The sequence below is a fragment of the Hoplias malabaricus genome, chromosome Y, assembly GCF_029633855.1.
Source record: "Hoplias malabaricus isolate fHopMal1 chromosome Y, fHopMal1.hap1, whole genome shotgun sequence".
NCBI lineage: Eukaryota > Metazoa > Chordata > Actinopteri > Characiformes > Erythrinidae > Hoplias > Hoplias malabaricus.
In genome coordinates this window covers 52543575-52558574 of record NC_089820.1, presented here as the reverse complement: position 1 = coordinate 52558574, position 15000 = coordinate 52543575, and the positions used below count along the sequence as shown (strand labels likewise).

General features: G+C 44.3%; 1 protein-coding gene and 1 long non-coding RNA gene across 3 annotated transcripts in view; one reads left to right on the top strand and one right to left on the bottom strand.

Annotated features, from left to right (window-relative positions):
- LOC136679717 (uncharacterized) overlaps nt 1-4247 on the bottom strand; it is a 17521-nt gene extending 13274 nt beyond the window's left edge. The window contains exons 1-3 of one of the 2 annotated variants that reach the window (XR_010796574.1): nt 4099-4247; nt 2479-2528; nt 1220-1323 (exon numbers count right to left, since the gene is read on the bottom strand). This is a non-coding gene — a long non-coding RNA (uncharacterized lncRNA). Of the gene's footprint in view, nt 1-1219; nt 1324-2478; nt 2601-4098 lie in introns of those variants that run through there. The other variant, XR_010796575.1, reaches the window with a different exon arrangement.
- Nucleotides 4248-6188: 1941 nt separating this feature from the next.
- Nucleotides 6189-15000, top strand: part of LOC136678365 (teashirt homolog 3-like) — a 45857-nt gene continuing 37045 nt past the window's right edge. Inside the window, exon 1 of the mRNA XM_066656403.1 lies at nt 6189-6244. Coding sequence (XP_066512500.1) covers nt 6205-6244 — 40 coding nt within the window. The 5' untranslated portion in view covers nt 6189-6204. The remainder of the gene's footprint in view (nt 6245-15000) is intronic.

Genomic DNA, 15000 nt, shown 5'->3' with positions numbered 1-15000 from the left:
GTATTACATGCAAAATGAACAATAGAACAATGCTTGAATTAGCAGCAAAAGCTCAAATATTAATATTAATACCAAGAAAATGATATTGTTTATTTGTATTGTTGTTGTTGTTTTAATGTTTTTTATTAATAATGTTTGTTGTTTTTAAAATAATATAATATTACAAATGTAATTAAATGTAGCACTATAATAATAATAATAATAATAATAATAATAATAATAATAATAATAATAATAATAGCCCTATATTGTACATATTCAGTCGGTCCTGCTCTAGATACACACACAGTTAGTGTGAAAGACTGAATTTACATCAGAGTGAACGGGGCACTGTACTTCGCGCTGATAAAGAGGGGTCGTGTGGGATACTGGGAACAGTTGCCGTAAGATGAGTCAACGTTTCCCCTTCTCTCTTTTCAAGCATCTCTCTCTCTCTCTCTCTCTCTCTCTCTTTCTTTCTCTCTCTCTCTCTCTCTCTCTCTCTCTCTCTCTCTCTCTCTCTCTCTCTCTCTCTCCTATCGGCCTGCTTACACACACTGCTAGGAACAAGTGTGCCGTGAAGACTCTCCACACCGTGAAATTTCTAACCCTCCCTTTTCGAATCTCTCTCTCTCTCTCTCTCTCTCTCTCTCTCTCTCTCTCTCTCTCTCTCTCTCTCTCTCTCTCTCTCTGTCTCTCTCTCTCTCTCTATCGCTCTCTCTCTCAAACACACACACACTCATCCTCTTCATTTCAAACTCTAAACTCATCTCCACGTGCCTCGGGAACGCATTGGAAACCCGGGGCTGTGAGTAAAAACGGTAAAGCTCGACCTCAGGGGCAGGGGTAGGGCTTAATCTGGGTGACCGTGGGTGGTCTAAAGGGGAACTGTTCAAAGCAAAGATGATTTTTATTATTATTATTATTATCATTAACCTTTAGACGTGAAAAGATCCGCTCAAGTGGGAACGCGCTTTTGCGCAAACGCCTTGGATCCGAGTCCAGATACAAACACCCCCCACACATCTCTCAGTCCACCCTCCGCTTCATGCCTCACTGAGTAACAACAGGAGGCACCCACTCCGTCCACCTGTGCAGGTACGAGCGGGCTAAACATCTGCGCCCGCGCGCTTTGGACACGGTGTGTTTGAAACGAAATCCTGATTCTGTGTCTGCGTCAGGAGCGTAAAACAGTGCACTTTCGACTCGAGCGCTGACGTAAATAAAACCTAAAACCTACCGAGATCTTACACAGCACGAGGGCCTCGTTTGCCCCACTGGTGTGCGCGCGAGGATGCACGTCTCGGGATCCAGGTGCAGCAGGAATACATCAGAGGCTTTGTTCTACATTTTAAAACATCACAAACAAAACCAGGCAAATTCACAATAACGAATAAGAAATGAATTTAAGAACATAGAGGTTTAAACACACAGGGAGGTTTAATCCAGACTCACAGCAGGAGCGGGGGCCTGCGCTCAAAATACTCTCACATGCGGCCACATGTTTCCGCTGCCGGGGACTCGGCGCGAGCCCTGTCTCACTCTTCACTTCAGGGACTTTTATTCGATTTCAGGAAATCCTCCAGTTTTTATTTCTTTTCAAGTTTTAATATCAACTCGATTAAATTGTTAAAAATATACTGATTAACTTTTAACGCTACTGTTATTTAAGTTATATATATTTTCTAAAACACTTTTCCATCTGAATCGCGTCGAGACGCACAGGACTTTTCCTGGTTGCTTTATATTTACACAAAGGAAACGATCCACTTCATTTGGCGCATTTTTTGGCGCAAAATTCCACCCATCGAGAGAATATAAATACATACAAATATTTCTTAAAGAATCTAAAAGTATATCTGATTTACAAAACAGGAAACAACAGAGATAAATAGTAAACAGTGCAAGAGATTATTCTGTAATTTATCTTTATTTTTTTTTTTTCGTGGATAAAGCATCGTGCACGCGCTTATTTAGAAATGATATGAAAGTGCAATGGGAGGGAACTGACTCCCTTTCTTAACACACACACACACACACACACACACACACACACACCACAATGTCAGACCTGAGGAAAGTTTCTTGCCACGAATAAATTATATATAAATAATTATTAGTATTATTTTAGACTCAAATCATAAAGGAATCAGTTAATCACACTTTTTAAAGAATGTTTGTTTTTCTATGAATTTCCTCCAAACTTCCATTAAGTTTCTTTCTGAGTTTTTTTTTTTTTTACTTTGAAATATAGAATAAAAAAGTCATATCATGAAAATCACAGTGCAGTCTGTTTCCTACTGTACACCACTAAGAAAACACTCTTCACTCTGGCAGATTTTTTCTTGAAGGCCTCAGGCCTGAATCCCAACAACAGTTTCATACTCAGCGTACAGTAATAACAATCAACTGGAACACACACACACACACACACACACACACACAGCTGTAAACACACCCTGAATACAGCAGAAACGGTAATGCATCGGAGTGTCATACCTGCTCTCTGCAGCCGAGTTGCTGTGGTTTTCTGTTCTTCTTTCTTTGTCCTGTGAAGAATAACGGCTTTACGTTTAGAAAATAAAAAAAAAAGCCAAAATAAAGAGGTTCAGAGCAGTGGCGTTGACCTAAAGCACAACATGAGAACTCCAGAACTAGAGGAAAGAGGGAGGGAGGAGGAGCGCTCTCTCTCTCTCTCTCTCTCTCTCTCTCTCTCTCTCTCTCTCTCTCTCTCTCCCCACACACACAGACACACTCACACATATAAAAATAATAATTCCTTGTGTGTGTGTGTGTGTGTGTGTGTGTGTGTGTGAGAGAGAGAGAGAGAGAGAGAGAGAGAGAGAGAGAGAGAGAGAGATTTTTCAAGCAACACTACAAACTTAAAGGTCAGGAGGTTGCTTCAGTGTACTGCGACTTGTCGGGCGACTAATAACTTACACTAGTCAGTTATATTAATAGTTAATGAAAAGTAGTCTCGTGAAGGAGTGTTAATATAAATAAGTTTAAATAGTTCCATTCATCTTTTAAAAATTAGTATTATTTTAATAAAGTTGCCCAACTGCGAACAAAGAGGTTGTAACTAAATTAAAATGAACCTGGAAACAGTTGGAGCAACAGGTCCTTCATTTTTATTCTTTTAGATTTTTTAAAGTTGTGAATTTATTATTATTTTATGGATGGATTTGTGTGAATGCTGAACCTGGCCGTGTGTTTGATGTGTGATTAAATTCAAATAAATGAGTAAAATTGTCTTGTTCTAGCCACGTTTAACTACACTTTAACTGTGCTACGTTTATTCTGTAAATATTATGTTGAATATAGTACAACAACAGCGTAATCTTAGTTCAAAGGTGTTTTTCTTTTAATTAAACACTTATATTACTCATAAACTGATTACAACTAAGGCACATATTAGAGCTTCAGTACAAACTCACTGATGACACCTTCAGATCCTTATTTACATCCATACAGCCACAGCCCCAGGGTCAAAATAAACACAAATATATACAGAAGAGTTGAACACACAAACCCAGCCTAACCCTATATTAACTCTAATTAACATCTGTACAAAACAGCCATGAACAACGAATACACAATCAGTACTGCATCTATTACATAGTTATTACACTTTCCAAACTGGACTACATTTGTTATATTTCTCTTACATTTATAATACTGATATTTCCGTTATTCTACTCTTCCACATTCCCTTTCCACGTTCTTTTTCTAGTTACTACATAGTTATTACACATCCACTACATTGTTATTAAACTTCGATTTCAGTTTTAAACTTAAAGCGCACCCTCTCCTCTTCGGTGAACTCCAGATCCCGCACGCGCTGTGAAACTCGAGTGTGAGCGACTCCGCGCGGAGATACTGCAACGCCGTGTGTGTGTGTGTGTGTGTGCGTGTGTGTGTGTGTGTGACACTGATGGATGCGCTATTGGTTAGACGGACACATGCTTGGGCGGATCTAACGGCATGCAGCGAGACTACGGGTAAAAACACACACACATACACACACACTCACGCTCACACCCTGGGTGCACGAGCTGCTTTCACGAGCTCGGCGCACACTCGCACGCGACGGGACTTCACGGGACATTGAGCTCTTACCTGCTGCCCTTATCCTCTCCTTCCTCGCCTCTTTTTGTCGAGTTTTGCCTCTTTTTTCACTCGTCCACGCGGAGTGGGCGCTCCACGCGCGAATTCCGCTCTCAGCTCCATCTGCGCGAGAGGAAACGCAGCGCGGAGAGCACGAGCAAGAGAACATTGACAACTCAGCACCGCGTGCTCGCAAGCGAGAAAACTGCGTGTGTGTGTGTGTGCGTGCGCGCGCGCGAGCTTGAGAGAGGGTGCGTGTGTGTATATGTGTGTGTTTGAGTGTGTGTGTGTGGGGGAGTGTGTGTTTGTGTGTGTGTGTGTTCGTTCGGGAGCAGCCAAAAGCGAGCTGCACAGCTGGACGCCAACTTTATCAGGCACGAGCGCATTTTTAAGGACGCTATTAATGCTATTATCAATACTAATGATTTCTGTAAACGCTGAGGATGTGCTGTGATCTCTAGGCGGGACGCTGATAAGAATTCTTTCATCTTTGTGACGGACATATCAGGAGACATCTGAACTGATGTTGCTGCCCCCCCCCCCCTCCAAAAAAACAAAACAAAAAAAAAACAATAAAAATAAATACAAGAAAATTAACATCAAAACAACAACAACAACAAACATCTGGAGGAGAATCCCACCGATGGACACATGTGGAGAATCCTGATCACCCTGTAATGAACTAAAGGAGAAGGAAAAGACGCATTTTATTTCTTCCCAAAAACCCCAACGACGCCGACAAGGAGAGAGAAAAGAACAGAAAGAAAGAGGGGAGGAAAGAAAAGAGAGCTGGAGAGGGGACACGCGCGCGCCAACGCACAAAAGAAGGAGTTAAAGTGCCATTAGCGGAGCGGCATCTCCTTCTCTCCTCCTCCAGCCAGGCGCCTCCAGTCGAGCACCGATCGCATCGATTCGCAGCGCTGTGGACGAGAGAGAGAGCGGAAAAAAATAAATAAATAATAAAAAATAAAAGAAGAATCCCTCATTCCCTCATACTGTCCATCCCTCCTTCTCCTTCTCACCCGCGTCTGTTTCCCCACGCGCTTCATTCATAACAAAGCAGAAAAAAAAGGGGGGGACAGTCGATCTCCTGAACCTGAGGAGAGAGAGAGGAGGAGTTTGCTCTGTCTGGAGAGAAAGAAACAGCACGTTTCTGCTCTGTTTTTTATCTTTTGGCGCTTGATTTGTTGGTCTTAAATCTGTAATCTGTGTTTACCGGGACTGGAGTAGCCCTCATGGATACCCGCGCGACGCAAACGCCACCACGGTGAGTAGGATAGACCACCTGCGTTTACACATTTGTGTGGGGGGGGGGAAACAATCGAATTCTTGTTGTTGTCGCTGCTGTATTGCGATGCTGCGCGTGCATGGGCATGAGTGTGTATGTGTGTGTGTGTGTCACATATTTAAACGTCAGTCATCAGCGGGTGGGAGTTTAGCCTACTACAATCTCGCGCGCCAGAATGAGTGAGTGAGTGAGAGAGAGAGAGAGAGAGAGCGAGAGCGTCAGGAGCGTAAGGAGTTAATGTGACAGTGCTTGATGTTTTGCCCCCTGTTTGCAGACTTTGAGTGACGCGATCGTTTCGTTTTCCTTTAAGCTTGCCTGTTGCGGCTTCCAGCGCCGAGTGAGACTCGCAGTGAAGGCAGAAGAAGCGTTTGCTCCTTTCCCCTTTATTTTGTTTTATTCCCCGACTCCTTCTCTCTCTCTCTCTCTCTCCCTCTGTTTCTTTTTTTGAATTGGTTCCTTTCCTCGCTCTCTCTCCACTGTTCTACCGGCGAGAAGATAAAGAAGAAAGGAAAAGGAGGAGGAGGTGGAGGAGAAGAAAAAAGAAGAGAGGCGAGGAGAGAGAAGAGCTATATCACCTCACCCCCAGCCGGGGTGGTCTCTCTTTTTTGAGGGAGAATTTTATTTTTTTTTTTTTTTTGGGGTGATTTTTTTTTTAATCTTTATTTTTTGACACAAACTGCCCACCGATGCCAGCCTTGTGAGAAAAAGGCAAGCGAGCGAGCGAGCGAGCGGACCCCCCCCCGCCCCCCCACCCCTCTCGCGCGCCAGTAGCGTACGCCGTGCTGTGGCCGAGCACACACTCTTCGCACGCGGGGAGAGAAGCGGGCAGCATGCCGCGGAGGAAGCAGCAAGCGCCCAGGCGCTCGGCAGGTAACGTAACCGCTTTTTATTCCCATTAATTTCTCCTCTTTTTCTCCATCCTTTCCTTCTCTACTCTCTCCTTCCCACTCTCTCTGTCCGTGTGTGTCGTCGGGTTGTGAAGGTTTGTCTAACGGAGCGTTAGCGGGCTTCTACCGCTGCTGCGGTACGGCTGCTTTTTTGGTGAACACCGAGCAACGTGTGTGTGTGTGGTGTGTGTTGTTTGTGTGTGGATTTGTCTTGCTTAACCCTGGGAGGACCAACATGTCCACAGCGGTGCTTCGGCTTTATTTAATGTGGTGTTTTATTTTTTAAAAAATGTGTGTTTGGAACTGAGTAGAAGAGAAGGCGTGCACCGTGGGAAGGAGGTTAAGGTTAAGGTTAGGTTTAGGTGTAGACTCGGTGTAAATGGAAGTGTAGTATTTCTACAGTGTTGGCTAGAGTAATGCAGGAGTCCTCGCAAGGATTGTGACACCAGATCGCGTGTGTGTGTGTAATCTGAGGCTGTGTAATTGGAAATTTGGAAGTTTGTAGATTTTGTTTTGGTTTTAAAGCGAGGCCTTGTCTGTTTTCTTTTTTTTTTACTGTTTGTGGTTAAACATAGCGATAAACATTTAGCGATTTTAAGCGGTGGTTCTGGGCTTTGTATTTTATTTTTTTTATTTGTGAAAACTTTGCAAACCCTGGGAAAAAGTCCAGACTTGGGATAGTTGTGATTTTTCTCTGTTTAAAGGGAAAGGTTTGGTCAGAAGAGGCTCTGCTCTGCTCGTCCGATTTAGTCGAGTCAACTTCGGCTTTGATTGCTCTCTCTCTCTCTCTCTCTCTCTCTCTCTCTCTCTCTCTCTCTCTCTCTCTGTTCTACTCCTCCTTCACTCCCCTCTCTCTCCCTCGTAGGGCGCAGATATTGACTCCATGAATTAGAGATCTATAAAGGAGAGCAGGGAAAAAAGGGCTTTGGTGTCAGCTGACTGTCATGACTCCCTTTGATGCTCCCATTCGCTGTTTTTTGGGGGCTTTGTGTGCGCAAACATTTTGATCACAAAACGTCTTTCGCCCACTTTCTTTCCCCCCCTCTCCTCTTCTTCTTCTTCTTTTTTTAAACTCCAGTCGTCTGTGGGAACCAGCCTTGAGGATGGTCTCGCAGCCAGGGGAAGTACGTGGACTGGAAAAGAGGGTTTAATGGACAATTGCCATCTTTGATTTGACGGCTGATTGATCGTCCGTCATCCGCCCTTTGCCTTTGATCTATTCATTCCCGATAAACATCAATAACTCCATCCCCATGGCAACGCCAGATCCCGGTGACGTCACGTCTGTCTCTGACAGCTGCCCATTAAAAAAAAAAAAATCTTTTTAAGTGTAGCCCTTTTCTGTACTTTCCTCACATTGCCAGCCCACACTCAACACCCAGCGATCCGGCTCCAGGGTGTTTCCACAAAGAGCACTGTATCTGCCCAACAGAGCTACAACCAGCCTGGGACTTCTGTATGCCTTCAGCAGGACGGAGAACCCTTGTCTGGTGTTTGGAGTGAACTCCTGGTGAAGTCCTGGGAGCTGAGCGAAGAGTGTGTGGCAACGGGCAAAAAAAATAGCCCAAAAAGCGCTTTATACACCACTTTCAGGGATTTAATTATTTTTTAAATATTTTTTAAAAAACGATACATTACTTCAGAGAGGCTTTAGATAAACAGGAAGTATCAGTGATAGTTTTAGAATTAATAAAGCATTTATTACAGTGGTATACACGTGCCGAGGTCTCATTCAGAGGCCTTGTTTTTTTTGTTGTTTTTTTAATTCCACGACGTATTTTCTCCTTTTTTAAGAAAGAAAACATTAAATAAACATAACCGCAGTTCAGGCCGCGCTGGCTACAGAAAGCCCACCGGACTCTTAATGGGCCTTGCTCTGTAAGATGAACCAGGATAACGTGAGTAGGTATTTAATCTTAGGAATGTACAGCAGTCTGAGCAAGTGTAAGGTTGTGCTAGAAGTGTATTAATGTAAATAACGTGAAGTGAGTTAAGATACAAACACACGCAGGCGGTCAAGGCCTTATACTGAAGTACTGTAAGCGCCCCCATATAAAAACACATTAATGGCAGTGTAGACACACACACACACACACATCTGGTATGAAAAATATTACTAATAGCCTAATCTGGAGACGGAAGAATGGTTTGCTCCATCAGTCGGGACCCGTCAAAGCGACTTTGTTTCATATTTGATTTAATTGTCTCCCCCCTGACAGCCACATTCATCAATGGCTCTAATGGTCAATCAGAAGTTGGCAGAGTGAGTGCTCTCATTTTGCCCCCTCCCTCTCTCCATCTCCTACCACACCCCCCAACACACACACACACACACACACACACACACACACACCCTCATACGTTGGGCCTGAGTTTTACTTTATCAAATGCTTTTGCCTAATGGACACACAGAAGAGGTAGAGAGAGAGAGGGAGGGAGGAGGGGAACGAGGGATGACTGAAAGGCTTCTCATTTCAGAGGGGTGAGAGGGAGGGAAAAAAAGGATTCAGGCATTTATGCCTTTGATGAGCGGATGAAGACAAATACGAGCGCAGACTGAGAGGCATTTTATATATTTTTTATTTATTTTTTTTTGCTCCAGACGAGGCAACTTCCTGTGATTTTTTTTCCACTACCCCCCAACCTCAGGCTCTCTCTCTCTCTCTCTCCCTCCATCCCTCCCTCCCAGCAGCCCTCACAGCTGCAAGTTATAAGGTTGACGACTGCGCCGTGGCATACAAAGAGTGATGACAAATTGATTGCGCCGTCGTGATGGAAAGAGCAAAGGAAAGATGGCAGATGATGGGCCTTGATTAGGAACTTTGGGAAAATCCAGTCCCTTGCAACCTTGAGCTTTGCATGAGAACATTTCGCCCTCCCTCGCTTTTCTGCCTCTCTCTCTCTCTCTCTCTCTCTCTCTCTCTCTCTCTCTCCCCTTTAAGTCTGGAAGGCCCGTTCAGCCGTAGAAAAAGAAAAGTTGTTTTGCCAGCTTCATTAGTGTTCACCTAATTAGCTGTAAAGCTGGTGGATTCCTGACAGGCCTAATGATTGGAGATGACAAGCTCCGCACACTGTCATCCAGCCCAATTAGGTTTGCAGCTAGTTTGATGTAATCAAGTTGATATTACACAGTCCTCCATGCCTTTAGTCCGCGCACTAACTCAATTTGCTGCTGCAGGTGACAAATGGGCCTGGGTACCTGCGTAATCATGTTGGCGAGAATAGGCCGCGTTCAATGGTCAGGGGGCGAACAACAAGAGAAACAAACAATCCATCCACGAGGTGTGTCCATGGTGTGAACGAAAGCTTGTATCTCCGAAATGTTACGTTTAAAGGAGAAGGTGAAACGGGTATTAATTTTGGAGGAAGGGCAGCTATCGCTTTAAAACTCTCCAACGATAAACAACATCAACAATGGAGTCCCAACAGAAAGGATATACTCCGCATGCCTAGTGGTAGTATTGTTTTCCTGCTCTATGTCACTCTCTCACTCTCTCTCTCTCTCTCTCTCTCTCTCTCTCTCGCTCTGTCTATCTGTCTCTATCTATCTCTTCCTTTTTTCTAACTCACACACTGCTCTCTCTGTCTAGCCAGGGTGATTTTTTTTTCCCCTCCTTTTTTTTCTTCTCTTCCTCCCACAGTGCCCTCCTCCATTCAGGAGCAGACAATGGCGTGTACACCGTGTTTTTTTGTTCCTCGGCTTCAAAGCACGGGCAGACCAAACATATCAATTGTTTTGGGGAGCCCGAGAGAACATCAAACATCAAACTTTTCCCTCTCCCGCTCTTGTCTACCTCTGTTTTCGTTACTTAAGGTAGCCGACACAGCCCGGAGGTGGCAGGAGCCGGCAGCAGAACGGGGCCCTCATGGCACCAGCTCCGGGCTGGAGGCGTAACTTTGGGGCACAGACGTCTACCTGGTGGAGCTATCAGTCGATCTACACCTCACGCACATCAGCGCAGAGCTGAGATGAAGGGTGGGGGGGTGGGGTGGATGGGGGGTGATGTATGAAGATGGATCGTGTTGACACTGGTCATTATGACTCGCCTTATAATATATTCAAAGTTGGTTTATCTCGGGAGCCTAGCTTCAGCATTGTGTTTAAGGGCGGCTAAATATGAGTCGTAAAAATATGGGGGTTTGGTGACGGATGCAGTCGGATCCGAAGCAAGATGGATTGGCGAGAGGGAAAGGAGCTGATTTCTGTGATTTTAGAGGCTGCTTGATTGATTGCGGATGAGGGCGAATGATTAATCAAACTCAATGTGGGTTCTGAGGAGGGAGGGGAGCGCTCACCTTGGATGTGGAGGAACATGAGTTGGAGTGGAAAAATATCCTCGGATATCCAGTGCACATGTAATGTACATGCTGCCCTCGTTATACAGTCCACACCACAGCGGATGCTCATAGGCTGTAGAGCGTGTGTACGGTGTAGAGCGGTATGTCTAACCTATGTGTTTTAATGGTTTGTTTGTGTGTTCTCTGCTGTTACAGTGGTATGAATTTGGAATTAAATTACAAATACCGTGCCTTTAATATTAACACCTACACACACATAGATACGGTACATACATCGTTTTCCTATTTCTACCTTTACTCTATGTTTATTATTTTACTTTCAGAGATGGCAGCACTTGAAAGTCATCATCGAGACGCAGTGCAGTTTTTTTTTCCTTTCCCTGCTGCAATTTAATTACTCCAAGTATAATGAAACATGCTGTCTTAATTATGCTAATTATCCTTATTAAAACCCAGTCATGATAATCATATGCATTATTAAGGAAAAGAAAATTATATCATAAACACAAGTCCCCAGAATTACCTTCGCAAAATGAAAAAAGACTCTTTTATCTTTCCCTTTCGGCCCCATCCATTTTCTTTTATTTATTTATTTATTTTTATGATTTACATATCCCCTTGTTTATTCAAATATTTAAATGAGGAGGATAATGCAGGGATTCTGCATGCGAGATGATTTCGTCAAGGTCCGGTTTAAAGAGGAAGTCAGAGTTATGATCAATAGCATAAAGGTACACACAGAGCGGAGTGATTATTTCCATTATTATGTTCAAGGTCGATGTCTTTTGAGTGGAGCTGCGTATTCTGCTGCTTCTTCCGGTGGCATATTTGCTGAGAAATCAGACGGGAGGCAGTAGAATTAGAGCTTTAGCGTGTAATATTCACACTCTCCTGGTAAACACTGGTTTGTTTGGGGATTTCTACGCTCAGGTTTCTTCTTTCTTGTCAGCGGTGGACAGAGGGCTGCATCTGGGTGTCCCTGCACTGTATATATGTGTGTGTGTGTGTGTGTGTGTGTGTGGATTATAGGGCTGGAGTCCTCACCGTGCTCTCTCGCATTGCTCTGGCCCAAACGCTGCGCTCCCAGGCAGCCAACTGACACTATGATTAGTTATGGCCGTCCTGTGCCTTTTACACTGAGAGAAGCAAGCAACAATGAGAGGGGTTAAGAGCGGAGAGAGAGAAAGGGAGCAAGAGAAGGACGAAAGAAAGCGGGGAAGAAAGGGGGGAAAAAAAAGGACAGCGAGAGAAAGAAATAAGGGCAGGGACTGAGGTGGGGGCTCTGTAACAGTCGAGAAGAAGGGACGAGAGAGGTGGAGAAAGAGATAGAGAGAAGCAGGAGAGAGAGAGAGAGAGAGAGAGAGGTAGCAGGCTAAGTTCTCTTCCCCGTGGATCCACACCAGGGCTGATGGTTGATAAACAGAATTTTTTTTCCAGAATCTTCCGTCATGGCTCCCATTAGCTTGACAGCTGTCAATTAGGACCGCCTTGGTCTCGCGGGCTGCAGTTTATTGCAGGCGGTTGATGCTGTCATTTCCCTCACAGTTTCGCCTTGAGCGTTATCACGAGCACTGAAACAGTCAATAGCTGATGCATCAGCAGTTATTTCTTAAATTGGCTCACAAGGCTGCATCCTTCCCTCATTTTTTCCCCCTTTCCTCCCTCCCTCCTTTGCTCTCTCTCTCTCTCTCTCTCTCTCTCTCTCTCTCTCTCTTTCTCTCTCTCTCTCTCTACCCCCCATCCCTCTCTTCTCTAAAGATTGTTTTGTGAAGAGATGACGATGAATTGCGACTGCAGCAGGGTTAGTGAGAGTGCAGGGAGGCCAACGCCATGTGACGTGAGAGAGTGTCTCACACACACACACACACACACATAAATGCACATACATGAAAATAAATGCCCCTGCGTTCAGCTTTGTTAATATAGGCCCATCTGAATAGCAGCAATATAATCTGTAATATTCAAGGATATTGAAAAATCACACACATCGAAAAAAAAGAAAAAAAGGCCACATTCAGGAATTTCACGGCAGTTGAAACAGAAAGAGCATTTCTCATAAGCTTAGCATATCGACTGTAGGGTGTTTTGCATGCCGCTTTAGGGCTGATGATGTGTCCTCTTTGATTTTGTGTCTGGTTTAGTCTGAATCCATTTATCTTGTTAAGAACAAAAATCGGAGGGGGGGAAAGAGAGAGAGAGAGAGAGAGAGAGAGAGAGAGAGAGAGAGAGAGAGAGAGAGAGAGAAATAAATCGCTGCATGGCCATCTTTGCAATTTTGTTTTGGGTTTTGGCTTGTTTGAAGTTCTTTGTCTTGTAGCAACAATAGAGAGAGAGAGAGAGAGAGAGAGAGAGAGAGAGAGAAAGAGAGAGAGAGAAAGAGAGAGAGAAGGAAAGTCATTTTGTTAAAGATATGTTTCATGAATCGCACTTCAAAGGGAATTACTAAAAATAATTTGTCAAACTATGAAAGGGCATTCAAGTGAAATTGTTAAGACAAATGTTTTTTTTTTCTTTTTTTTCTTTTAGCAAATGCACTCTGACATTTTGTAAAAGTGATGGTGTGATTTTGTAGGTATTGTTGATGGGTACAGTGCAGCAGTGTGGTAGTTTACCGCTCACAGACACTCAGTGCGTATCGTCGATCTCCAATGACAACGTGTGCTTCAATTTTTGTCCATTTTTACATCACAACATCATTTGAACACAGCAGGTGTCCGTCACACTTTGCGAACATTTAACAATGAATGGACCAATAGTAACGCTTCTAAATGTATTTGAATGAAATCTATTTACATTGATCTCCATTGAAAGTTAAGAAGGTTTTTTCGTTCTCCTGTAAAGTTGTTATTTTGGAGATACTCGCTTTTCATTGGACAATTCATTTCTGCATTAGAGCTAATAACACACTCAAAGATTCTATTACACAGTAATTAATAATAACTACATGAGAAGTCACATGCGATTTGTGCTTGATAACTTTTAAATCAAAGGTAATTAACTGTGTAAACACTGTGTACACAATCTGCAGTTTCTGGGGAATAGTGCACAGATTTGTCTTCATTTTTAAAAGATACCTGTCACACTGTTTATCACATACTAATGCACTCTTAAAGAAGAGTGGTGTTCTATACATTTCTATACATTCTACACCCTTGCGTTTAAATGGAATCATATTTTCTTTACATTTTCCGTTTCCCATACAACACAGTCCTGGCTTTAACAGCCACAGTGATGAGCCTCAAATGATAATTGAGTTAATACTGCACTAAACACACAAGCGATCACTGCGGGACCACCCCAGAGGCCTGTGATTGGACAGGCCGTGGCCCCCCCGGTGGGCGGGACCTCCCCCACAGCAGGAAAGTTTGGGAGGAAACAGGAAATGAGGAGGGTTTCTGGGATCTTGCTTTGCTAGAGGAGTTATTTTTACACCAGGGCCTGTACAGTAGACAGCATTAGCCTCGTTGTGTGACTGCTATTCGATCGCCCTGAACTCAGCCTCACTGTCTGCATTTGTCCTTTTTTTTCCTCTCTCTTTCTGTCTCTCTCTCTCTCTCTGTCTCTCTCTCCCCTTTTCTGTAGCTCTCAGTCTGCTCTTCTCTTCTCACTCAGCCCAGGGCGATACTGTGGCCCTTTTGTGAGTGTTGTGTGTGTGTGTGTGTGTCAGGTCGTGCAGGATTGTGCAGACTCTGGCAGCTACGTAGGGGGATTAAATCTCCGTAAGAGTCCCAGCGTGCTCTAGTGAAATATGGCCGTGTGGAAGTAATCCCTGTCTGTGTTGTTGTCATGTCGAGGAGGGGACGGGGGCGTGCAGAGAGACATAGAGAGGGAGAGGAGGACAGAGGCGAGACAGTAATGGTTTGGAAGGGGGGAGTGTGTGTGTGTGTGTGTGTGTGCTGGTTCATGGTGGGGTTTGGTACTGAGTGTCAGTTGGCATAAATCCAGTTTTTTTTATATTTGTATGTGTTTGTGTGTATCTGTCTCTGTCTGTCTGTGTGTGTGTGTGTGTGTGTGTGTGTGTGTAGGCCCGTGTTAGTGTAGTTTGCTTCGTTTTGCTCTGCTCCCCCTCCTCCTCCTTCTTGACTCTGCGCCTGGAAACTGACAGCCATCAGTCTTACCCCACCATTGTGTGTGTCTGTGTTTGTGAGTGTGTGTTGTGTGTGTGTCATGCAGTCTACTTTTTGATGGTGGTGCTGGTGATGAAAGGCAGAGGGGGAGAAGGAGAAAGAGAGGGAGAGGGAGAGAGACAGAGAAAGAGAGAGAGAGAGGGGGCCCTGGTAATCAGGGCCAGCCTGGGCCCTGACATCCTTCTCTGGCCTGACAGGCCTTTTCCTCCTCCATCCACACCCGAGAGAGAGAGAGAGAGAGAGAGAGAGAGAGAGAGAGAGAGAGAGAGAGAGAGAGAGAGAGAGAGAGAGAGAGAGGAAAGAAATAGAAGCA